This window comes from Otolemur garnettii, unplaced genomic scaffold (genome assembly GCF_000181295.1).
Source record: "Otolemur garnettii isolate 467f Iridium unplaced genomic scaffold, OtoGar3 scaffold00018, whole genome shotgun sequence".
NCBI classification, from domain to species: domain Eukaryota; kingdom Metazoa; phylum Chordata; class Mammalia; order Primates; family Galagidae; genus Otolemur; species Otolemur garnettii.
The window spans coordinates 11,949,436-11,975,982 of record NW_003852413.1 but is presented as its reverse complement, the minus strand read 5'-3'; the positions used below and the strand labels follow the sequence as shown (position 1 = coordinate 11,975,982).

Below are 26,547 nucleotides of genomic sequence, written 5' to 3'. Positions count from 1 at the left end.
ATCACACAAGGTTCTACAGAAATAAGTTCACCATTTCTTGTAAGATTCTTAAAACTTCTGCTAAATATGAACAGTTCATTTATAATTGGCATTTTATTTTGGGTCGAAGAAATGGTCATATAACTAGGCAATTTTATTTTTTAAAAATCTTTTTGGGTTAGCATTACCAAAACCTCTAAATTATTGCACTATTCTCATTGTCTTGAAGGAAATCATACTCCTTACTGTGATGTTATGAAAACTGGTATATGTATTTTGATATTGTAACCGGTATTGTTACACTGATTGTCATAACTCAAAGTCTTAAAATATAACCTGGACTACTTTAAGTGGAAAGGCAATTACTTTTAAAATCTAAAATTGAGTTTATATAAAGAGATTTACTAGGAAATAAAAGTTTTAAGTCAGACAAATACTCTGGAAAGGAGAGCACATCCGAAAGGAGGCAGAGAAGAGGATGACAGAGCAGACCTGTTAGACAGTGTGATGTTTGCTATTCATTAATTGATGTAATACATAATATGTATATATGTGGCTGGCTTTGTGTTGGTCCTGGGGCACTTACTGAGTGGAATAAAGACAGTAAGCAAATAAATATAGTGATAGCTACATAATTAAAATTATGTAAGTGTTAAGAAGGGTTCAGAGTCATCTGAGAACCTTTCAAAGGGAAATGGATTGTCATTAGGGGGTCAGGTCAGAGAAGGGTCCCTGTGAAGGGGTGTATGAGATGGGGTCTGGGCATGGATAGGAATCGTCCAGGTGACAGGAAGAGAGGGCAGCAGGAGAGAAGGACCTTCAGCGGGGAGAGGTTGATGTTTTGGGGAAAATGGGAAGAAATGAGTGTGGCTGCAGGATGGTTACCAAGGTGACAGTGGCATCAGATCAAGGTGGAGACACACCCGGTGCAGATCATCTGTGTGTTTTCAGGCCACAACAGGGATTTCGTTCCTGCTCCTTCACATGCTAAGAAGCCCCTAAAGGGATTTAGGCAGGGAGCCCACACTGTCAGCTCTGTGCTGCTAAGACGTTACTCTGTCACTGTGTGGAGAATGGAGACGGCCTAGGACCAAACCCTGGACACCTGGGCATCAAGCACCAGCATCTGTGGGGAGGTTACCGTACACCAAGGATGGCTCCAGGTGATTCCCAGGTGCTGTTCCACCACAGCCGCACAGAAACCCATTGCTAGGAGGTGAAACTATTATGTCTACTGTGTAGGTGATTAAAATGAGGCACAGAGGGATTAACCAACTTTTAGTGTTCACACAGCCTGATAATGGGAGATTCAGGATTTAACTCAGAACAATGAGAAAAAGTCACAATAGCTGTAGGAAGAAAATGGTGAATGTGTGGTCTCATAAAAGTAAAGGAAGAATATTATTTTGTGTTTCTTATGAAAGAATTTGCTGAAGATGGGGACAGTTAAAGAGCAAAATAAATAAAAATGAATTCACCCCTTCAAAAACATCTCCAGCATGTCAGCTGATGATGTCCAGGACTCAGAGACGTGGGACAGTGGCATCAGAAGTACCAAAGAGAGGCAGAAAGAGTCAGTTATGGACTTCTTGAATTTTACATTAAAAAATAAAGCTTTATAGCAATAATTTTTTTCCTAGCAATAACTCAAAATACTGCAGTGTGTTGGTCTGGGCTGCTAAACAGTGCAGCCTTCCCACCATCTGGAATGTGGAAACCACCTCTGGGAGGTGGAAGGTGATTATGTCAGTGGCCGAGTGCCCATAAATAAAATACTGAGGGCTACACAGGTAAAAGCTGCCATTCTCTCTCTCACAGTTAAAAGCAGGTGAGATCTACTAGGCTGCCCTTCCTGAGGCCCCACATTTGTTTAAGAAAAATAGTATTTCCTTCATATCTAGCAATTTATTATTAAAGTGCTTGATTATTTACTGGATCAAGCGCAAAAATGAGCTCTACCACCCGCATGTCAATTTATGGCCCTAGGGTGGAGGAGGGACATTGAAAACGTATGAAGACTTTATTAATGCTTCTTACATTGTGGTCAGTGATGCTGCTCGTTGCAATGTACGGGGAGAAACAGGCTGCCATGGGGATCCAGAAGAAGGCATGAGTCATATAGGCATACCCAGCATCCTTCTGAAATTAAATAGAATGTGGTGAGCTGATGGCCACTGGGTATCCACTTCATTGGTACTTTCTTAACTCAATTACTCAAATGAACTGAGATCACCACCCAAAGCACTTCCTGAGCTCCTATGTGTAACTTCTTACCCGTCTGCATTTTCAGTCCTACATTGCAGCAACTTGGACATTTCCAGAGAGTATCCTGATTTACTTAAGAAGAAGCAAACTCAACAAAGTGACAAGAATTGGCAAAGTTCCCACAGTTAATGTGTGAGGTAGGTAGGCAATCTCCACTCTCTGGCTTTCTGGTTACAATATTGCATGCACTGCTATGTACAGCAGGGCTAACGTTTCATCAGACAGCAGAGAGTGTCAACTGTGGCTGGAGATCTATCCCACCTTCAGAGATTGGTGCCAAATCAGTCAAGTTTGACATCCATGAAGACTCATTCCCCTGGTTTAGAATTCAAGTGCTTTCAGGGTACTTGAACAAATTATTACATTAATGAATGAATAAGAAGATGTTAGAAAAAAGGAGTAATGGGGCTTAGAGAAAAATGGTCAACTTGTGATCTGCATCAAGGGATTGAATTAAAAATAAAAATGAAAACCTTGCACATGTTACAGAGGACCTTGAGTTTTGCATCAAGCCTTGATTTGCTCTTGTGACAAGTTGTTCCACTATCTTGCAAGTCACTTCTATCATGAGTTTTTCAGTCTCCTTACTTCTCCTGACTTGTACCTCTTCCTAAAACCTGGCACCCCTCTGAGATCTTACAGCATATGAAAATTGTTGAATAAAGACATAGACGACTAAGGCTCTGAAGAGGAGTAAAGGACATCAACAACTACATCACCCATCTCACATCTTGCTTGAGGACACCACTGTTGATTTTCCTGATTTGTAAGATCTCTAGGAATGGAAAATGCACAATCCTTCCTAACGCTAACCCCCTTACTCATGGCTCATAGACAATATATTACATCTATATTAAATGTTATCCACCCACAGTTGGAGTCTGACACGACTCAGCCTGAAAGAGACCCACAGAAAGACACTCAGTACCAACTGGGCAGTTTAGTCAGGTGTCCACAAGCAAATATGAGATGAGTGGCTATAACATGGAGTGACCAGGTGAGAGCATTTTAGGACACTCTGACAGATGATGAAAATCCTTGAGTAAAGTCTGGGCTAAAGTGAGCCCTGTACTGCAGGTTCAAGTAGAAGAGGCTTGCAGAATTGCAAGAGAGTACCAGGTCCTGGGTAGGGAACCCAGCAGTGGCAACTCAAAGACAGAATTTATCTACATCTGAGCTCAAGGTCAGCTGGGTTGCTGGGTAGCAAATATTTTGTAGGTGAGGCACCTCTAAAGACAGAAACTCAGGTTACTTGCTCATTCTTGGGAAGGTCCTATTCTTGGTTATCCAAATTACTGACCAGTCCTCTTGCATATAATAGATAATAAAACACATTTGGCTCCTCTGGGTGCTATAGTTTCCTCAGCTGTCTGATAATAATAACAGAGATTGAGCATCCCTCAACTGAAAACCCCAAATCTGAAATGCTCCAAAATCCAAAATTTTTTGAGCACCAACACGGGCTGTAGTCCAATGGCAGGTGTACAACACACAATTTATTAAAATATTTTATTAAAAATACTGTATAAGATCATCTGCAGGCTATGTATATAAGGTATATATAAAATACAAATGAATTTTGTGTTTGGACTTGGCTCCTATCCCCAAGAAATCTCATTAGGTACATGTAAGTATTCCAGAATCTGAGAATGTCCAGCATTTAAAATACTTCTAGTGCTAAGTACTTTGAATAAAGGATATACAGACTATAATAAGAATAACAACTAAGTGAATATCTTGTTTGGGCATTTAAATATGCTAATACATACAACTCTCACAGTAAATACTGGGTTTTGCCCTAGAGATCTCTGGAGGAAGGAGGACTGCTGAAATGTGGTTTGAAAGGACAGAGGTATGATGTGCTTTGGAGAAGATGTGCCAACCCCCTTTGTGCCCCCCAAACTCTGCGGCCTGCAGACAGCCCCCGAGAAACACTCAGCAGTTCTTGTAGCTCTTTCTGAAGAAGCACAGAGATTAACGCAAGGGCAGAAACCATGGAACGCCCTGGACGACGGCCATGTGGAAAATGAGCAATGTAGGCTGGAGGAAGCTTGATGCTGTGGGCCTCTCTGCAGCAGCCTGAGGAACTCTGCCCTCCCACCCTGAGTGTGCCCTCATCCCCAAGAGGGACTGGGGTCAGGACACTCACACGGGTCACCTGGGCTGTGATGACCATGTAAGTAAAGGGCACCAGAGTGGATATAACTAGAGAAAACACAGATGTCTCCCAGTACCATCACCACAGGGTGACCTCCACCTCCCACCCTTCTCTGCCTCCAGCACCAGCAGTGTTTTACTCAGATGGGAAAGAAAGGGGGGAGTTTCAGAGCTGGAACATGCCCCATACGCTCCGTTTTCTATGACAAGGTGTCAGACCATAAAGGAAAATAAGAAGCAAATCAGCCCACCTCCACCCTGCTTTGTCACTTAGGTCACAAGTTGACCCTGCAGTGTTGGAATTTGATAGGAAATTGAAGTTTTGGACTGTGCTGGAATAATTCCTAATGAAGCTACAGAGAGTGATGGAGAAGCCATAGAGTGTGCCCAAGGTGTCATTTAAACCAAAAAAGGGAAGCACAACACAGTAAGATGAAAGGGGTGACGTGATGACACAGATGTGCACGCCCTGCCCCACCTGGATATTCTGCTCACAGCATCTGAGATCGCATTTGAGACAAGAACCACTCCTGCTTCTAGCTCAGCTGGCCCCATGATGTAGTCAAAGCTGATTTTTTTTTTTTTTGATAGAAGCTTCTTTTGATGCATTCCCAAGAAAAACAATGTTGGCAGCAGTAATGATAAGAAATGAGATTTCCCAAACACCTGTGGTTTTCCTGTCTACGCACCTCATCACTGGTCCCCACACTAACTTGGCCAGCTTAGCCTGGTGCTCACATTGCCTCCCACTTACTTCTTAAGAAACTCCTGTGATGAAGTTTGTATCTGTATTATTTGTGGACTGGTAAACTCAGACCTACAGAAGTCAAATTGTTTAACAAGGCCACATAGTCCAGCCTTTAAGACTCTGACTGTTCCAACTACGTCCCACTACCTGGGAAAACAGATGGTGACAGATCCTAGGCCAAAAGTCATAATTGTTTCCCAATTAGTTGTATTTTCTATTGCTCCCAGTCATCTGAATCAGGTTCTAATGTTACTTAACCATTGCTGAGTAGTGCGTATAAATACATACATACACACACACACACATTATACACTTATATGTTGTACATAAAATATAAACTTATTTAAGAATAGGTTTATAAAAATTAATATGATGCTATTTTAGCATTTCAAGAACTTTTCTGAAAACTTCTGACAGGTCAGCATTAGTGAGATATAGTTGTACTTACTAAAAAATATGTGCACCAGTCAGTCCGGATGTGTTCTGAAGAATTAAAAGTGGCAAGCAGCCCATTGCTAAGGACATCCATGAGGACAGGAAAGCAATTAAGTCTTTTTGTATTACAAGCTATTGAAAATCTGTGATCCTGAAACACAACAAATGTCAAATCTAACTTCTCAAAAAGCAAATACAAAATTTTAATGAATGTGTATGATACACAAATTATTCAAATTATTGATAACATAGTAAGGCCAAAGCATAAATGTGATTAATACCATCATCACTCATATTATTTGACTAATGCCCGGTATACTTGAAGGAATCAGCCATGTGGTGTGTGTGCATAAGTGTCACAAAACAAAACACCTAAAACGGTTTCTAGCAGCAAAAAATGCAAAATTCCATAATGCAACCTCACTTTAACACAGCTGCACAAGTTGTTTCTAAATGTCACACATTCATTTTCTAAGTAAAGAACTGATGCATACTCAGTAAGCAGAAGGCAGGCGGGAGTTATAGTGAAAGGAGAGGCTTTTGCAAATACTGAGCTTACACATACAATCTCTTTTTAAATGCCCTATTTTATACATACAGATAGTGCCCCAAAAGTGTATACACATTTTAAGAAAGGAAAAATGGTATGGCATTAAAACTGCAATGCTGTAGTCCCAGCTACCTGGGAGGCTGAGGCAAGAGGATCACTTGAGCCCAAGAGTTTGAGGTTACAAAAATGTATGAGCTATGACACCAGGGCACTATGGTGAAGGTGACCAAATGAGATTCTGTTGGAAGAAAGAAAGGAAGGAAGGAAGGGAGGGAGGGAGGGAGGGAGAGAAAGGGAGAGAGAGAAAGAAAGAAAATAAAAGAAAAGAAAAGAAAAGAAAAGAAAGAAAGAAAGAAAATTGTAATACTGAAAATATGATATACCCATAACAAAAGATAAATACAGGTCATATTTGAGCACTTCTTATAATTGCATAAGTCAAACATGACTAGAGTATTACAATTTTAATACCATACCATTTTTTCTTTTCTCAAAATGTGTATACATTTTTTGTCACTCATTGCATATATTATGTGATTATTTTTCCCTCAGAGAAAAAGAATGTAAGTAAGATAATTATCTGTATTGTCCAATATAGGCAAGCTTTTCATAATTTTATTATCATAAATAAAATATTATATATTATATCTAACTTGTTATCTAAAGCAATATTTATTGATGTCAAGGCTGCCATTTAAAAAAAAAACTATTTTTCTAAGAATACTGGAAAATAATTTGATTACAATACATTGAGGACTAGTTGGATTGAAGGAGATGTTTGACTCTCTTGGTGTGGCAATTTTTCCTGAAGATGAACTGTGATGACCTATAAATGGTCACACTTTCTGGCACCTTACAGCTGTGATGGGTGCCTTGAATGTGGTCTTTTCCCACTTGGCTACTATATTGCTTTCTGGTTCAAACTCCTACAAGGTCTAGGCAAGGGATATCAGTGAGTGAAGCACTGTGGACATGGGGCAAACAGAAACGCAAAGGCTAAATCTTAACAAGGAAGTTGTTCTCACCGCTACCTAAGAATAAGATTTAAATTAATTATTGGAATGGAATCCAACTGATAATAAGATTTAAATGAATTTTTAATTACAGCAGTGCATACAACACAAGGAGGAATAGAGCCAACAATAATTCATTATATGTTGTTATACTGAAGGCTGCGGGCAAGTAGTTGGAGTCCAGCCTCTCCTATGAAAATGAGAGCTATCCCATTTGCTTGTGTCAAATTAGCCTTCCCATGTCCTTGACGTGAATTGTTTGAATTTTACATCCATAGGTTATCTTTGGTAAAATACAGCAAGGAGCATCCAACCTACCTTTCCATCCCCTGACACAATGATAGCACCGTTGTATGTTGGCTCATCTGTGCCATTTCTAGTTCCAAAAGCATCCATTTCTAAAGCAATGTTCTGTTGCCTCAGTGAACGTATGAAGTTATCGATGCTTGACCCTATCATGAAGATAAAGACCAAAGGAAACACAAATGAAATAAAACAATGATCAAGTAATAAAAACAAAAATAAGCTGCATTGCATCACTCAAAACATACCACAAAAATGACTGCCTGAGGGTTTCCTTAAAAAGGCAGAATTGATGCTATGGTACTAAAATCCATTCCAACACTGTCAGTATGACAAGGTTACTTTACCTTAAGCCTTAGTTATAATTTCTGCTGGTATAAAAATACTAATTATCATTAACATTATAATCCATGAAACTATTATTCTTCTATCTTATAAATTTGGCAAAGATTTTTTTCCAGAGCTCAGCAATGCATAGACTCATGAAATGAAATGAAAAGACCTCAAAAGTCAGTCAATAATTTACCTTCCTAAATCCCTGGGGATTCCCTGGTGTGACAAGCATTGAGGTTTAAGTAAACTTGAAGAATGTGTTCCTAAAACAAACTATCCAACCTCATATTTTTAATTTTTTAATGAATTTTCTGTTTGGCTTCATGTGTGCTTTCTAAAACATATGGAATTTATTTTTTCTTCATATTTATATTTTCTGGAAACTTGTTTAACAAGAACAACATTTAGAGGTTGCATTTCAGTCCTGGGCTCACCTGTTTTATTGATGACCAGTAAATGGGTCAGAGGAGCTTGTGGTGGTTGTCCTGGTGTGAGGAAGTACATATTTGGAGAGAGCTCCCAAGAGTCACCTTTAAGATACAACTCGTAGAATATATATTCCAAAAGATAAGGGATAAGACTGATCCCAAAGAGCAATAACCTACATGTAGGAAGATACAAAAGAAAGAAAATAATTTCCAGCAACTTTTGTAGGTATTTTAAGTTTGAGCAGATAATGGATAACAATAACAACAGGAATAAATTATAAGCCCTAACCAAACATTGTACCCTGCTTTTCCTTCATTTTCTTCTTTCTAAAATGAATATGGTTCATCCTATAATGGTACATGTGAATCTCTCTAATTGTAGAATATAAATATTGTCTTAACACAATAACTAAGAAAAAAGACATGAAGGCTATGTTAACCAGTTGGATGAAAGTATTTCAAATTGTATACAGAAATAGTACACTGTACCCCATAATAGTATTAATGTATACTGCTATGGTTTAATAAAAAATAAATAAATAAAATGAAATGTTTCCAATATATCTAACTTTTGTTTTGTCTCTGTCTGTCTGTGTCTCCCACCACCTCAGTCCCAAGTCGGATGCCTGGATATTTCACTCATGCTTCTGAAATCTGCAGATTATGATTCTTGGCATATCATTAACACCCAGATTTACTATACATGGAACCTTTTCCCATCCTATTTTCAATTTCTGTAAATTACAACATTTTCCTCATTCAGTTGGGCTCTAAAAGTTAATGTTGTCCTCCTATTTCTCTCCCCGAAGTCTCTTTTCCAATGGTTGAAGATTCCTATCAAACACACCATCATTACTGTTTGCCTCCAACCCTCCTTCTTCCTTTCACTGTTGCAGTTGGGCCTTTATCATCTCTTGCCTGACCTCATTAAATATTGTCCTACATGATTGTTTTTTACTGTCTCCAGTGCCCCTTGTTACCAAACAATTCGCACCATTGCCCAATTAAACTTCTTGGCATCCTTTTCTAATTGTCAATTGCCTGTTCAAAATGAAGAATGAAAGTTCCTTATCATTCATAAAGCACAAACTCTTCAGCACAATTAATGCACATACTTATTTTTACTTTTAATGCACTCTGTTGCAATTAATTCAGATTAACAACAGTTTTTCAATTTCTCGTGTATCACCATACTCAGCATTACTCCCTCTTCCTGGATTTCCATCCTCCTCTCTCTTCTTAACTAATTAAGTTCCATTCTCTTACATCAAATTCCAAATTCTCCCTGAGTTGCTTCTCTGATGTCCTTAGTTGGACATAATCTTTTCCTAATAAATGCCATAGTTTTACAAGACCATCTATTATTTAGTACCTATCTAATCACCCTCCAGGTTAGATGTCATGTCTGATTTATGAGATGAAAAAAAATCTTGATATATGTTATGATCATTTAATAATAGAGTGTTGCACAGAGGTGCTCACAGATATTTTTGGATGATTGAGTGTTCTCAGTGGAGAGCTGAGCTTATGCAAGGAGGTGGTACTCGATGGCAAGGCTAGAGCTGTAGAGGTGTCAACCTCAAAGTGGGCACCAGGTAGAGCTGTGCAGGTAAAGCATAGACCACAAGCACTGTCTCAAGTTGTAACATAGAAATTCTGCCCAAGTTTCCAGTCCATCAACTGCAACACTGACTTCCACCCTCCTGCTCTGCCCTACAGATTTCAGAATTGCAGTTCCAACGATTCCTTAACATAAATAAGTTTGTATGTACATATATCCTATTAGTTACATTTTTCTGGGGAATCCTGACATGAATATTTCAGTATCTTGGGAAAGAGGAAGTGGTATGTTTGGTATGGGACCAAAGCGCTAATACCCATGTACTTGTAAAGAATTGCTTCACAAAATCAGTGTGAAATTAAGGAAAAATTGTTTACCGACATGATTAAAAATTATTTCTTCAATAAAAAAATTATTGGTCTGAAAGACCATACTCATTTGCTATGATTTATTTTGTCTGAGGGTCTTTTTAATTTATCTTTTGTTCTCTTAAACTCATTTGAGCTAAATAAGTTGAACTTATTTTGAGTTTGCAGAACAAATAAATCTGAAACACTCAGATACTCACAGAGTCAACAGGCTTTTTCTTTCATTCTTTAACTTTAGGAAGCGAACTTTTGCCATTGCACAGACCTGCTGCCTCCAGAGAGCCATGCCACTGATGGCTTCCTTGGTTTCTTTGAGGGAGGACAAAACTTGCTCCAGCTCAACAAGGCCTCCTGTGTCTTTTGCTCCATCACTTTGTAATTGTCCCCACATTTCTAGATCTAAAACATAAGAGCAATATTTGTTTAGCTTTTCTTGTGATCATCTATCTTTTCAACCAAAGGTTACCATCTTGGGTCAAGAAGTCAGAAATGTAATGCATGGCCCTATTGGAGCAACGATTGAAGGCATGGGAAAGAAACAAAAAGTATTGATATAAAAAAAAAAAAATCTTGTGTATTATGATTTTAAAAGTCCTCTGTCTGCAGCTTTACAGGACTTAATTAATTTTAGGAAAATTAATAAAAAGAAACTCATAAACCTATTTCCTGAAAAAGATAAACTCTCTTAGTATTCCTGACCAAGATGCGGTAGTTAGCACATATAGAAGCCCCTCCTCTTCCCTCTAAGAACATAAAATGATAGAGAAAATATTTTTAATAAAGTATGGGTAAAAACAAGATAAAAGTTTTACCTCTTTTAAAGAGAAGTCTAGAGAAAATGATTATTTGTAGACTTCTAAGAAGCTATAAAAGATGTACATTAAAAGTTAAGTGTAATCACTTAACATGTTCAAGTGTATGAATAAAATAGTATAAGTAGGATGTAAGAACACTTGGGGTCAATAAAAAAATACCCAAAATTACAAATATAAAAGTAAAGAGCATAGTAAAGAGTACATAGTAAGATGATAAAAAAAACCAGAAACAAAGAATTATCTTAGAAGCAACAAGAGAATAAAGAAAGAATACTTTCTAAGGAATTATTAAGTAGACTTGAGAGTAGTTTGTTCAACAAGAACCGAATCCTGAAGACACTGTAATAATATCTTCAGAATGCTAAAGAAATAACCACATGTTCTCATGTATAAGTGGGAAATAAGAGATCGATACGCTGGTCATAAAGAGTGGTACAATGGACATTTGAGACTCAGAAGGCAGAGAATGGGAGGTAGGCAAGAGACTAAAAAATTAATTAGTGGGTATAATTTACATTATTTGGGTGACAGGAGTACTAAATTGACTTCACCACTGTACAATTCATCCATGTTAAAAAAAATTATACTATGTAAATATAGGGAAAAAATTTAAAAAAGAAAAATAATTCTTAATGTAAACTCAAAATTTCTCTATAGCACTTATATTCAGGTAATATTACATCGTATGTTTATCATCTGCTCTATGGGGTCCTAGTACATTTCTGTATTCCTCAGAGATAAATTTCGTCTGTGCTTTAATTTTTCCCAAGACCAGCCTGAACTGTAGCACCAACAAATGCACATTGTCTCCTCATTCAAAGCATAATTTCAAGATAAAATATTTCACAAAAAGAGAAGTCTATTGAAGAATGACGCTCTTAGATTGTTTTAGAATTTTAAAAATGATTTTTAGAAAAATTTCTCAAATTTCTCTTTTCTTTCTTTCTTTTATTAATTCTTTTTGTTTTTTACCTGCTTCATCAAGTGTTGATTTTCCTTCTAATTTCAGGAACACCTCATTCAAAGTTGTTATGGAAACACCATAGTTCTCAATGCCTTGGTTAGAACATTTATCGAGATCCCTGTAAAGGTCTAAAAGAAGGCACAGAAAGTAGAACAGAAGAATATAATATATAATTAGATTGGCAATAATCACTTTTTAAAAAAGGAAAATATTGATAACAGACAAAATGTACTCATCATAAACAAAACTGGGACATAGGTGTTTCCTTATTTCAACAATTACAAAATAATATAGTGTATTTGTCAATTTCCACATTGTTTTGAGTATCGAAGTTTAAACATTTACCTTTTTATACTTAGAAAATTATATACATACTTTTTTGAGAGATAATTTTTTTAAAAGGTTTTGGGAATAATCCTTGAGCTGGTCAGGAAAACCAAAAGTTCATCATAATTTAATTCAAACATTGGGAAAAATTAAATGCTCCTATCTTAATTATAAGTAAGTTATAAGTAAAGGAAAATAGAGATGTATGAGTTTAAATCTACCTAATCTATCTCTAAAATTGCTTGTCCTTTTCTGGGATGCGTTTAATAAGTAACCAGGCAAAACCCTGTTGTGTGGTCATCACAGAGAGTTCTGTTTTCATAAATGACATTTATCTCAAAGATATTGTATTACTGTATACCCTTCTTTCACTGATTCTAAGGTAAACACATTTATCACCTTTTAGCAAATCTGAAATGAGGATGAATCATAAGTGATGGAAAATCATATTTTAAATGGCAGTGTTGGTTTTTTCTGTTTCTTCCTTAGCAGTATGTCTTATAGTTGAGAGTTTCTTAAACATAACAACATATTACAGGTAGTACATGTCAGGTATTATTCTAGATACTTTACTTAAATTTAATAGTTTGATAATAAATTTAAATATATCATTTAATGCTCATAACAACTGCAGGAGACTATTGCAATTTTCTTTTGACAAATGAGGAAATTGAAGTAAAGAAAAGTAGTAAAACTTGTTTAGGATTACGGAGCTGATAACAGCATAGATGGGGCTTGAATCTAGGCTGTCTAGCGCCATCATCTGGGCATCCAATCACTGCACTTTATTATCTGGTGGTGTGTTTCTTTACTGGACTTGATCATGGCAGGCTTACTGCTTTAAGTATGCAGCAATGGCCCCAGCATTAAGGTAAACACATTTTTATGGGCTATTCCTAAAAAAGAAAAAAAAAAAACCCAATCTATCCTAAACTTGTGAAAAATAAAACAGAGCATTGGGAGGTGCAGTAGAAAAATGGTAACAGCAGTAGTCCTCTAGGCTTTTGTATTTGCAGCAAAGTCACAAATCTTGGAGTATTTAGCAGCATGCAGGTTGATCTTAACTATCTTCAGTAACTTAGATTTTACCATTAGGTTATGGTGTCCATAAAAATATCTATATATTGTGTACAATTTCCTTAGTTCTCCTTCCACAGTCTGGCACTCTTTTAGCAGACCCCTTCTGCCTTGGCCACACTCTCTCATTCATTCTTGAAATGAATTTCCCCAGTAATCCTAAATTTACCTTGCTATCAAACTACCTTGAAGCATGTTTAACATCTATGTGCCCTGGTTTACCCATAGGTGACATGGGGATACTATAGGGGCTAATATTAGAAACGCCCCTGGGGTTGGGAATATTAAATAAGTTAATGCATCGTGCCACAAAATGGGCAACCATTAAAATTAGCCATCATTTTTATCGCTATCTGTTGTTAGTAATGCCATTCTTGAGTCACTCTGTGGTCTCCACATTTTGTTACCTGGAAATTTGTTTGTCCTCTCCAAAGGCAAAATATACACAAGTTTTTCTTCACTTTGTGCTGTTAATTTGGCATCAGGGATGTGGTGTTTGGCCCTGTATGTTGTGTTCTCTGTTTCGGCTCTTTCTTTCAGATGCAAACTAACATTTACCTACGTGCGTTAAATTTCTTGTTTTCCTGGAGTATGTTGGACATTAATTTTCTGCTTTTGTGGTATGTGTTTATCTCTTTTTTAATATGGACTAGTCTCTCGCTGTATTGTATTGGGCTACGTTTGTTCTATGACTCTTGATTTCGTCCATGTGTTTGGTGTATATAGCTTTTGTGGGGGATTCTTTTTTGGTATGGTTAGTGTCATGTTTGTTTTTTCCCAGATTTTTTTTTGGAGCCAAGCTGTACTTCGGCCTTTTTTGTGTTGCGTGCAGTAGCTGGGACTTTCTAATTTTGACTCGATCTATTGAGGTGCTTTGTCTCGCCTTTTCGCTTCTGTTTTTTGTGTGATGGTTTCAGGAGGTCGCGCTTTCAGAGAGTTTGCTTAATGTGTCTGTGGTTTTGTTTTTTTGTTTATAATGTAGTCTTATTGCCGTCTTTTTAGAGGTTTTCTAATTCCGGCATTTTGTTTTTGTTTCTGCGTATGCATTTTTTCTTTTTGTGATGAGATCCTCCCTAGTTCTTAGCTGATTTTCTCTTTTTTTTTTGATCTAGTGTTTATTCCTTTGCATGGTGGCTTGTCTTTTGCTAATCCTCTATAGATTTTTTCTTTTTTTGTTTTTTGTTGTGCAACCTTTTTCCAGTTCACGTTCGTTTATTTTTTGGTAGGTGCCTCTGTGGTTCTTCCTTCAATTTTTGGTGTTTAGCCACCCCTTTAGTAATCATTTCGACTGTTTTTTTGTGCTTTGACGGCGTTGTGCTATTTTTTGTCTTGTCTCCTGATAGGAACCTGGCGGTTTTTTCTTTTGAGAAGTCTTTTGTGTTTCGATGGTCTTCTTCTGTGTGTTCTCGGGGTGAGGGAGGGGGGGATTGGGTTGTCTCTTTTCTACCGTCGCTTCCTTCTTAATTATTTATGTCCTCGGTTTTTCTTTGTGTGTGATGGGGAGTTTGTGTTAGTGTTGCTTCTTTTTGGTTGCTTTTCTATTATTTCTCCGCTTTTTATTTGTTAGGCTTCACCATTAGTTTTTTCTTGTTTTGGCTATTTTATATTTTCTTTTAGTTTGGTTCTTAGGGGTTAATTGTTCATAAGTCAATCTTGTGGTTTTGGTGTTCTTTGGCCTTGGTTCCTCTTTTGGGTTGTTCCTTGTTAGGCAGGTGTTCTTCGTTCAGCTTCTTCAGGGCTGGTGAGCTTTGGCCCTTGCTTAGTGAGTGGTGAGTGTTCGTTTTAGTCAGAGGCTCCTGCTTCCATTGGATTGCAGTCGGCACTACTGTTGGACTTGCGCTTTGGCTCGTGGTTGGTGCTGTTAGTTGGTGGTTGCTGATTGAATTCGATTGCGGGAGCTGTAGTGATTTGATTTTTTTTTTGATCAGTTTTCGTGTTTTGGTGCAATGTTTGGATGCTGGTCTTTGTTTTTTTTTTAATCTTTATCCATATTTTCTTGTACTTTTTAGTTGTTAGTTGGTATTACACCTGTCTTCTTTGTCCTATGCTTACTTGTTAGAAATGTTTGGCTTGCTTTTTTCTTCTGTTTGTTTTGTGGTTGCCTTATTTTTCTGTAGTTTCTTTTTGTGGCATTTTCTTGTGGTTATTTTGCGGATTACTTTTGATAGTATTTTTTTTTTATGTTCATACTTCATGGCGAGTAGGTGAAATGTAGGCATCTTTTAGTAATTGACGTTAGTTAGCGTTCATAGGTTGCTATTGGAAGTGTCAAGATGAGATTAGTGGTGTGTTGGGGGGTTTGATGAAGCTCTTTCGGATTGTGTTTAGGGTCTGTACATTGTCTCGCTTGATTGGATTAATGTGCACAGCTATGATTTGATAAAGGTTGGATGTAATAATGATGGAAATGTTTTCCTGAATTTTTATTTGACTTCAGATTTATTGTTCTTCTATTGTTTGTATCTTCAATCGTTTCTTCTTACTATTGTGTTTTTGGTATATTTTTGCTAAATTTTGGTTTATGGCTCCTTGGTTCTTCCTTCTCTTTTCGATTTCTTTCGTGTGTCTTCTTTTCCTTTTCCTTTGGCATAGTGGTCCTTGTTGCCTCTGTTCCTATGTTTCTCTTTTGTTCTGATCTTCTCGGTCTTTATGCGCTTTGCCTTCAATGTTTTGCTGTTGCTCGTTTCTTCTTCCGGATTTGTGGCGTGTTTGCACATTTCCGCCTCTTACGGGCTGTGCCTTCCTTGGTGTCTGTTTCGCCATTTCTTCTTGATGAATTGTGTTGAGGCTTTATTTTTTTGCCTCTTAGCAGAGATTGAGTCCTTTCTGTCTTTTTATATTTTAGGAGCAGATCATTTGCATTTAGGTGTTTTTTCTTTCCAGCTTCCTGTAGAGTGCTTTCTTTTTCATCTAGTGTCTTTTGTTATCTTAGTTTATTCTCTAGGATATTTCGTAAGCCTATTGTTATGTAAAGGTTTTTTTTTTGTTCTGCTGGAATTAACATTGTATTATTTGATTCTCTCTTTTATTTTGTGGTACTTTTTTTTTATCTAGTTGGCTCTTCAGTTGGGTTTGACTCTTTTTCATCCAGTTATCTCTTTGATGGTGTGTGACTTTTTTTCCACCCGTTTGGTTTTGCATTGGGTTAGGATTCTTTTTTTGGGCCAGGTTCTCTTGGGTTTCGGCCTTTCATTGTGTTGGGGGCAAGTTCTTCTTTTGTTGGCCACAGCAGTCCCCAGTGAGACACAGCTGTGGAGCACACCTAGGCCCACTCTACACGTGTCCCTGATTCCTCACTAACACACATGGAGAAAACCAGACATTACCAGCCAGGATGTCAGCCTCGTCCATAAACTGGGTACTGAAGAGGATCACTCTATCTGACCTCCCCTCTTTCAGGAGGTTCCACACTCGGTGTCTGGAGAGAGGATCCAGCCCAGCTGTCGGTTCATCCAGCAGCAGAACCTGGACGGTGGGAAAGCAAGTGAAATAATTCTCCTTCAGGCAAGTTTCTTCTTCAAAGCACAGGGGAGAGACCCCTCAGTACTTCACACTGCATTGTAAAATTCTCTTGCATTTATCATTGGCAAGTTGAGTTGCATCTAATAAAATGGTTGCATAGTCATCAGCCTGATTCACCAGTCATTTCAGCTTGACTTACCTGAGGATCTCCTAAAATGGCAATCCCCAAAGTGAGTTTCCTACTTTGTCCACCACTTAAATTTTGAGAAAGAATGTCTTGAATATTTTCCATCTCCAAGTCCCGTAAAACTTGTCGTACCTAAACAAATAAAGAATAGTTGGTCCAAAACCCCAAATGTTTATTGGTAAACACTATTCTTATTCTGTTCTATACAAAGGGCATTTTTGTCTAACCTTTAGACAAAGAATGGTGTAGAAATACCACAAATACATTTAGAATTTTCTAGGTAGCAACTTCACACCCATGGCTGTGTGGCGCCTCACTTGTTCATGTACCTGTTGCTCCACCTCATGTGGCAGAATCCCTTTGATTTTAGCGAACAGTCTGAGATTTTCTCTCACGGTGAGAAAGCCAAACTGCACGTTGGTCTGTGGACAAACTCCAGTGAGCTTTCTGACAGTCTCCAAGTCCGTCATTTCCGAAAGTCTGTGATTATAGATGGTGACCGAACCTACATGCAGAAGTTAGAGAGTGAGCATCATGAGAAATCTGTCAGGCTGCGTTGAAGATATTTTTAAATGGAGACAAAGTATGTCAATTATTAGAGTCATTTCAACATACTTTATCTATGAGAAATACAGATTGACTGATTAAAAATGAAATATTCACAGTAATAGCTGATCCAGCTGGGATGCTAATTCATAAATGAATTATCACAAAGCTACTTGTGAAATATTTAAAACACAAATAGTGTTTTCCTAAATAAATAGAATATAATTCAATAAAAGGATAAACAAACTTCTAAAAATTTCTTTTAAATACATGGGTATATTAAATAGTTAGTGAAACTGGTCATTGAAGAAACTAATAACATGCACAGTTAATTTTTTCACTCATGTACCTGTCCTTGGATAACTGTCCTCTCACCTGATGTTGGAACCAACAGTCCACTAAGTATGTTTAACAAGGTGGTTTTTCCAGCTCCACTGTGACCAAGGAGTGCAGTGATCTGTCCTTCATATATGTCAACCACCAGACCTGGAATGATGTTAAAAAAAATTACACTCAGATCATACATAGTAACTTCTTACACATTTTTATAATTTCTTACAGTATAAATATATCTGGTTATTGATACTCAATAGTTTTCTTAAAATTCTTTCTTTCAAAATTATATCTCCTTTGATACACATTTTATAGTTATAGCATTGTTCATGATAGGTCATTATGTGATGAATGATTTTTGAATAAAAGTAGTTTTACCACTAAAGAGCCTGTCTGTAATAAAGCCAGCTTTAGGATTTAGGACTAGAGCATGTAATGAGTTGGATATAAAGAATTTATTGATACTACCATATATATTTCAAACCTGCAAGATTCTTAATGTTACAGACAAATTTTCAAGATTGTCTTATAGGTTTTTATTTACTTGGGAGGAAACTTAATGTGTTCAGGTAAAGAAGAGTCATGACATCTGGAATCTCTGTTCTTACTCCCATGGAGATGCTACAACAGTGAAGTGGTCACTAAACCAAGCAGCTGTGTTAAATATGGTGTTTGATTACCTTTCAAAGCTTCTATTTTTTCACGCTTTCCTGTATATTCTTTTTTAAGATTTTTGATTCTGAAAAAAGAGGAAAATGATTTTAGGAAATTGTGGAGATGAGTAGAGGATGAATCAATCAAGTGTTTGAGGCAGGAGCAAAGTCTTAAAAGAAATCTAGGGGTTCCTTGCTTTCACACAGACACTGACAGAAGCACACAGGCATCTCATTTTAAGCTGCATTTCTGATCACTGAAAGGTCTCAATGTGGAGGGCGTAGCTAGTACATGGAAGTATGTTGCTGTAAGAATTGTGACAAGTGATTCAATATGAGGAAAACTGGAGATTAAGTCAACAGTGAGGAGATACTATGATGGAGAAAAGAAAAGAAACAGCACAGCAAAACAGAAAGATCAGGACTTTGGTGTCAAAATATTCTGAGTGAAGCCACAGGTGTGCCACACACTAGCTCTGTTGCAAATGCTGTGCGCTTGAAATCCACTGAGTTGAGTTCTTCAGCAGTAAAATGGGGATGACAACATTAACTATCATATGGGATTGAACTGTAGACTAAATAAGACAATATATGCAGGACACAAAATGTTTGGAACATACTAAGCCTCTACAGAAGATGAAAGAGGAAGATGAAGACCTCTCTTCAAAGAATTTGAAACAAAGAAATTTTTTTTACATGGTGCATAGAAAAAGATTTAAAATGAATTGAGGCTGTAGAATAAACCAGAATCTGTGCATTTTATCACCATTATTTTCTCACACTATCACAACAAACCAGCAGGTGGGTTGCATAAGCCTGCTTGTGCTCTTATAACAGAATACCAAACTATGGATGGCTTGAAAATAGATATTTCATTCTCACAATTCTGGAGGTTGGGGAGTCCAAGATCAGCATATCAACAGAATTGACTTCTGGGTGGACTCTCTTGCTGACTTGCATGCAGCCACCTTCTTATTGTTCCATCACATGGCAGGGAGGGCTCTCTTGTGTCTCTTATAAATATAGGAATCCCATCATGAAGGCCTCACCCCTATGATCTTACATAACCCTAATTACTTCCCAGAGGCCTCATTTTTTAAACATCACCACTTTAAGTGTTGGTGTTTCAACATACAGATTCTAAGGGAACACAATTCAGTCCATAAAATAAGTACAGTCCAGTCAAATATGGAAGCATTAATGACTATGAGAAGAGGGACGTTCAGCTGCAATACCTTTAGAGCTAAGCATATGTGGGTTCAAACACATATAGGAACCCAAACATATATGGGTCTCTTTCTAAACTATATGTCCTTGGGCAAATTGCTTGGCTTTTCCTGGCCTCTCTTTACCTATCCTTTCTTTCTCAGGCAGTAATAGGTATCAGTTTACCTATTCCCTCATTTAATCTAACCAATATTAATGATGGTTTTCCCCAAATATTTTGATAAAATTTAGCTTTAGTGTTTAGGGAGTTGATTAGGTAGAATCTACCCTGTGGTTTGTACAAAATGCATTTTAATTTGTCATTTCATTCTTTAGCCTTCTATACTGAGAGGTGATGATGAGCCCAACTGGCTTGGCCTCCAAGAAATAATGATCTAGAGCTTCAGAACTCTGTGAACTGGTCTGCAGGACACAGGACAGGCCAAAGCAACAAAATGGGACAGGAAGTCTTGAGTAGCCATGCCACAGAAAAAACCTTCTAGGCTATCTTGACAGTCAACTACACGAGACTCTGCTTGCAATGCCTCCACTCATTGATGGAGATAATTTTATAGAATATAAGTCTAATCTTGTTACCCATACTTCAGAAACTTTCACTACCTTCCTCCTTGCCTACGGAGTAAATAAAAATACCTTCTTTCATCATTCAAGGCTCTCTATGACTTTTCTGATAGGACCTGATTCTAATGCGGGCACCAGAAAGAACATAAAACTTAGGGTTCCAGATCAGAGGGAGGTCACAATTTCTGAGAACAGAACAGCAACTCATGAGAATGAGAGAACACTACTCTCTGTTGTTTGTTCGTATTGGACCTGTGTTTTAACAAACTAAATGTTTAGAGACTGTAAATACACTATTGTAAATGTTCAGAGTCAAAATACATTAGTGGAGGGGTGGACAAGAAAAGTTTTATTGAGGGTGAGATTAACATTGAAGGATTAGCAAAATTTGACAAAATATCTGGGACCTTCTAGATTCCCAGCCATTTGAAAATCAAGGTAACTAGCACTGAGCAAAGAGCTCATATCCTTGCAAAGAGAAGAAACTCACAGCACTAGTGTCCCCCAGCTTCTCGTGTCTCCCTCCCTTCTCTCTGAAGTGTCTTTCACCCCTTTATGTATTACTTGGCATTTTTCTCCCCATCTTATTATGAGTCAGGAGAGAAAAATAAAAGGGACAAAGTGAATTACCAAAAACAAAGGTGAAGGAAACAAGGGAGGTGATGGCTGTGTTTGTCACAAGGAGACTGGCAGAAAAACATGAAGAGGAGAAACCAGAGTGATAATGAGGAAAATGGAAATTCGAAGATTATTTACTTGTTTATGGTTGTTGCTACACCATGTAAACATAAATATTACTTCTGAGAATGTGAGGAAACAAAATACAATGAATAATCAGTGTATCCTTTCATGAGTGCAGCAGGCTGGGCACAGGTGCAACGAAATCTTTGCACATCATGTTTTGCCTGATGGAGCGCTGGTCTCTGTCCTATTCTGCATTTGCAACGCCATGGAATTTATTGGTTACCTGATGCCTTCTTTTCCATGGAATTCTGGAGATACTGGTTCAAAAGAGTCATCAGATGAAGGGTCAGAATCTATTTCATTCTCAAGGGCCGCATGATCAGGTCTTTGGTGTTGAAACCAAAAAGAAGACTTCAGGAAAAACAAGAGAGAATGTCGATGTCCATACTCAGCTACATGAGCAGGAGGCAATTGAATAATGTGTCAGTCATCAGTTCCACAATCACAGTCACCTAGGGCAGCATGTCAATGTGATCGATTTGATACTAAGCCTGAACTCATGCTATCGTAGAAAGTCTTAGAAAGTGACTCTAAAAGCAAAGGAGAATATCATTGGACTTCTCCTAGAATTTTTTTTAGTGCTGGCTAATTTATTTTTAATACATTGTAGAGTAATTTTTAAGAAATGTAATTGATAATTGTGTTGAATACTTACTGCACAAAATTTTGTCAAAATACAATGTCAATGCCAGATAAAGAAGAGTATCAAAAACCAGCATGAAAAGAGTCGCTATGATGAGGTGTGGGTTGTGCAAAGAATTCAAATGGGCATCAGCATTCACATCATAGTCCAAATGTATGAGCTGAAATAAAAAGGATACACTGAATTAAAAAGGCTTACTATGGCATTAAGAATTATTATTGTCTTATTTCTGCACTGGCTTCACAAAGGTAAGTAAGACATAATTCCTGTGTTTACAGAGCTCAGACCTATTGGAAGATAACTTCACTAGCAAGGTAATTATCCAGCTGAAAGCAAGTTGGGAAAGTAATGGATGTTGGTTCTGAGAACTAAGGAAGCCACAGGCCGCACCAGGTGAGTCTTCTAAGAGGGGAAACAAACCCAACGAAGGTGATACTTGAGCAGGACCTAGGGAGGACTCCATCAGGCTCGGGATGGGGAAGAGCAGGACATTCTGCACAGGGCACTCCACTTCAGACTATAAACGTGGAGGGTGGATGAACTTTAGAGGCTGGCAGGAGACAGAAGAACAATTTCTTCCTGACCATAGTAGGACACAGTGAGTGTGGATGAGACACCACCTTCTGGGTGGCACCTTATAGTGATGAAATCAAAATTCACTTTTCTAAGAGGAAGTTCAGTTTCATGTAGAAATGGACAATTAAAAAATAAAAAATTATTTTTTCCCAAATTTCTGGCTTTCAAATGTTTGTGATAGTTCCTGAAACACTAAACAGGACAAATGTTTCCAAGGATAGCCAACTAGAAGTAGAAGCTGAAACACATCAATAATGAAGCATCATCCTATATTTAGGAACTTAAGAAAAAACTGATTATGCAGAAAGAAAAGAATAAAAATCTCTTGTATCACATAAGTCAGCAGTTCTCAACCTGTGAGTCGCAGCATTAGGAAGAACCACTAACTTAAGTGTTCATTTTTGCAAAAGTAGGAGGAAATTTCAGTGCTTAGAACATGTTGCATGAATTATTTGAATTTTTTGTAGAACATAGAATAGTTACCGCACCTCTTACCTGGGCCATTCCCACAGTGAAGGCAAAGGGGCTCAGAAGACACAAGGTCCATTCCCAAAACGCAGGAAGAAGTGAGTACAAGGCTGTGAATCCCAGGGATCCCCAAAAGACAATAAGGAGAAAGACAACCAAGCCAGTGAGGGAAGGTTTCTTTATCAGCACGCTCATCAGGATAGCTAAAGTTATCTGAGAGGAGAGAAAAATGTCAGCTGGTCTGTAGTTCACTGAGAACCGTCAGTGACACACAAAAGGAATTTTATTTTATAAAAGCATATTGCATCAATTTTCCACCCCTCCATACTGTCTCATGCAAAGATTACAAAGAGAACAGGTGACAAATGAGTGGCGGGAAGGGGAGGTGATGAGAATGAGAGAGAGGGATTAAAATCATCAACTTACCAAAGACAGGCCATAGAGGAGAAAGAGGAGGAAGACCACCGCAAAGCCGGTTAGGACGACAACTTGTGCAGACTTCACAATGACAGCCATTACTGTGGCCATGATAAGAATGAAGCCGGCGTACATCAAACCCCAGGAAAGCCTGGCAGGGAAGCGAAGCGTCAGTTCAGAGGCCGTTACCTCGTCACTCCTTCCTTCATCCTTGCTGAGTAAACCCGTACTGAGCAAACTTTTGCTACATCTGTGACTCTCACCACGGATCGGGGTACATGGGGTGCAATAACTAGCAAACCTGAAAACTTCCCTGCCCTGAAACTCATAGTCTATAGGGCGAGGTAGGTAACAAACAAGAAAACAGGTAAAATGGATACTAATTGCAAATTAAGAAAGGCTGGGTGGGACAATGAGCACAGCTGGGAGATGTCTCCAGGGAGCACTGTTCTGGGAAGACGTCCATGATGACTTGTCAGTGCTGGACAAGTTCTTTTAGTAATTGTGTAAACAGCATGCTCAAAAAATAGATTATGAAGCCAGGGTGAGCAGAGCTTTTTTCTAAATAGTCCAATTGTATATATTTTAGGCTTTGCAGCCCATACGGTTTCTGTTATAACCACTCAGTGTTGCCTTGTAGCACAAAAGCAGTGTTTATTTATTTACTTATTTATTTTTGAGATAGAGTCTCCCTTTGTCGCCCTGGGTAGAATGCCATGGTGTCATAGCTCACAGCAGCCTCAGACTCTTGGGCTCAAGCGGTTCTCTTGCCTCAGCCTCCTGAGTAGCTGGAATTACAGGCACCCAACACAACACCTGGCTATTTTTAGAGACGGGTCTCACTCTAGCTCAGGCTGGTCTTGTACTTGGTGAGCTCAGACAATTCACCTGCCTCAGCCCCCCAGAGTGTTGGGATTATAGGTGTGAGCCACCGCACCCAGCAGAGGTAATATTTAAATGACATGTGGCTGTGTACCAATAAACATGTTTATAGACAGCAAAAGTTGAATTTTACATAAATTTTCATGTACCACAAAATATTATTATTCTTTTGATTTTCTTCCAAAAATTTAAAAATGTAAAAGCCATTCCGAATATGCAAAATATTTCATATTTTGTACAAAATGTTTCCCAGTTTGCCAACCGCTGCTATAGATGATTAGATGTAGATACAGAGATACACACAGACATAGGGCATAGACAGAACACAGATATATAGATATACAGAGAGAGATGAAGATATGGCCTTCCTTATTATCAATGCCAAAGAAACAGGAAGAAAGTTCTTTTATGAAGAATAGACTTTCCAGGCACATAGATCTGGTTCACGTTTTCTCTGCTCTGTTAATTATGTAATCCTGAGAGATAGTTATTTAATCTCTTTAAACTTTAGCTTTCTCTACTGGAAAATAAGAAAATTCAATGCAATTATGTATTCAGTGGGTTAAATATGGTAACGGGTTATAATGGGTCCACAGTGGAAAGCTAGTTTCTTTTTTAAAGTAGAACGTGATATCATATTCTAATTTTCCATGTCATTAATTGTAATGATTTACTTGCACAATACACCTGAAATTGCGCTGTGAAATTCAGGCGAATGATTCACCTGAACTTGCTTATTGTTCACCTATTTGCATTCTATTAATATAAATCTCTCTTTAATTTCATCTACATGCCACAGTCCTTTCTTGTTAGAGGAAAAACACCCTGATTTTGTGATTCTTCCTTAATGGATTTACTTCTGTTATTATATTGGTTACCTTATTCTGACTCCTTACAGAATCTTATCATTTTTAAAATATGTATAGTGACAAAATCTTCATTAGTATTGAGTCACACAATTTTATCACAGAAAGGAAACCAGAAAAAATTCTCATTCTAAACTAAACTATTAATCCATCTTCTCCATTTCTACATGCAGTATATTGGACACTTCTGTAGAAAAATAAATAAATCTGGTGTAGATCAGCAACATTAAAAATGTGTCGTCTTCCTACTCAACAGTGTCCACCATTCTCTTCAAGGCTGCACAGCATCCACCAAGGACTCTCCTGTGCATTCCACGATCGTGTTTAACACTGAGAATAATATCACACAGTGTAAAGGACAAGTTCAAGATTCAAACTATCGGTTTCTGACTCCAGAACTCACACTTTTACCATGAGCTGTCTTTAACACATCACTTGGCTAACCTCATTAAAAAATTGTGCCATTATTGATGATTGAAACCTTGGTACTGTTCCCTCACACCATAACACTTCCCGAAGTTTTATCACTTGGTAGCTAATATTGAGTCTTACTCTTAAGCACCAGGTAAAGCACTTTAAATATTACTCTTTTAATACTTATGACCCATGAGCAGCAGATATTATTACCAAAGTTTTACAGAAAAGAAAGCTGAGGTTTAAAGAGTTGGACTAATTTTCCTAATTTTTCTACATCTAAGCTACAGCATGCTGAGATGGAGATGACTCGTGGCTTCCTGACTCCCTGGCCTGGATTCTCACTCTGCTACGCTGCCTCCACTAAGGACGTCTCAGTGTATAAAGAGCATAATAGGTGCCATTTTGGGGTGTAATAAGTAATGACTCATTCAACATTGAGTCAAAATCAGCCACCACTTCTAACATAAGATATCTAAAAACATACATTCTATTGAAACACTGGAAACTTCAACTTTTTGTATATTTGAGTTCACCCACACATGGTAACTAGAACTGAGAGCCATCAGCTGTATTGTTAGTGCCCTGAGGGGTGGAAGACGTCTGCAGGACAGGCTTTAAGTCCAAGAGGTATGAAAAGTGTTGTTTAGTGATTACTAAGCCTATATGTGCATCTAGTCCATTAATTTATAATGAACCGCTTCATGAAAGAAGAAAGTTTAAATATGATGCTTTATAGGCCTGAGAGTCCCAGCAACTGAGGTCGTCTGTTGATTCGTGCTACACGAGGGATTGTAGTCATGCGATTACCAGAATGCCGACTCTCGAAGTCCCATCACTGTCATCAGTGACTTAATGTATCGTCTTTCTTGTGTGACATTAACTGAGGCATAGTATATAAATGCAGAAAAAGAGATAATGCAGAAGAAGATAAAAAAATCAGTTGCAATTCCTCCTTGGGCAATAAAAGGAAATATCTTCATATTTATACCAGTAACCGACATCAGCTGGTCCATCACTGAATGATTTGTTGTAATCTAGAGAAAAATATCAATGTACAAATTGTTATCATAGATTTAACATTAGGCTTTGTCCTCAATTCTAAAAAATCATTTACATTTTACACACCCCACACACACATACACACACACAGAGAAGGTGCTAAAAATATATACACATTTTAAGAAACAAAAAACTGTATTAAAATTGTAATATTCAATGTATGTAGATAACCAAAAAATGAAC

General features: G+C 37.7%; 1 protein-coding gene across 1 annotated transcript in view; it reads right to left on the bottom strand.

The window, feature by feature from the left end:
* The window catches only part of ABCA9 (ATP binding cassette subfamily A member 9), a 64,449-nt gene that overhangs the window by 24,750 nt on the left and 13,152 nt on the right, over positions 1 to 26,547 (bottom strand). The window contains exons 6-22 of the mRNA XM_023511210.1: positions 26,113 to 26,339; positions 23,150 to 23,291; positions 22,751 to 22,936; positions 21,692 to 21,839; positions 21,260 to 21,428; positions 18,532 to 18,590; positions 17,894 to 18,004; positions 17,302 to 17,477; positions 16,985 to 17,104; positions 16,603 to 16,788; positions 13,731 to 13,881; positions 11,928 to 12,047; positions 10,341 to 10,539; positions 8,218 to 8,384; positions 7,466 to 7,599; positions 5,598 to 5,735; positions 2,017 to 2,118 (exon numbers count right to left, since the gene is read on the bottom strand). Of these exons, the coding sequence (XP_023366978.1) occupies positions 2,017 to 2,118; positions 5,598 to 5,735; positions 7,466 to 7,599; positions 8,218 to 8,384; positions 10,341 to 10,539; positions 11,928 to 12,047; positions 13,731 to 13,881; positions 16,603 to 16,788; positions 16,985 to 17,104; positions 17,302 to 17,477; positions 17,894 to 18,004; positions 18,532 to 18,590; positions 21,260 to 21,428; positions 21,692 to 21,839; positions 22,751 to 22,936; positions 23,150 to 23,291; positions 26,113 to 26,339 (2,535 nt within the window). The remainder of the gene's footprint in view (positions 1 to 2,016; positions 2,119 to 5,597; positions 5,736 to 7,465; positions 7,600 to 8,217; positions 8,385 to 10,340; positions 10,540 to 11,927; positions 12,048 to 13,730; positions 13,882 to 16,602; positions 16,789 to 16,984; positions 17,105 to 17,301; positions 17,478 to 17,893; positions 18,005 to 18,531; positions 18,591 to 21,259; positions 21,429 to 21,691; positions 21,840 to 22,750; positions 22,937 to 23,149; positions 23,292 to 26,112; positions 26,340 to 26,547) is intronic.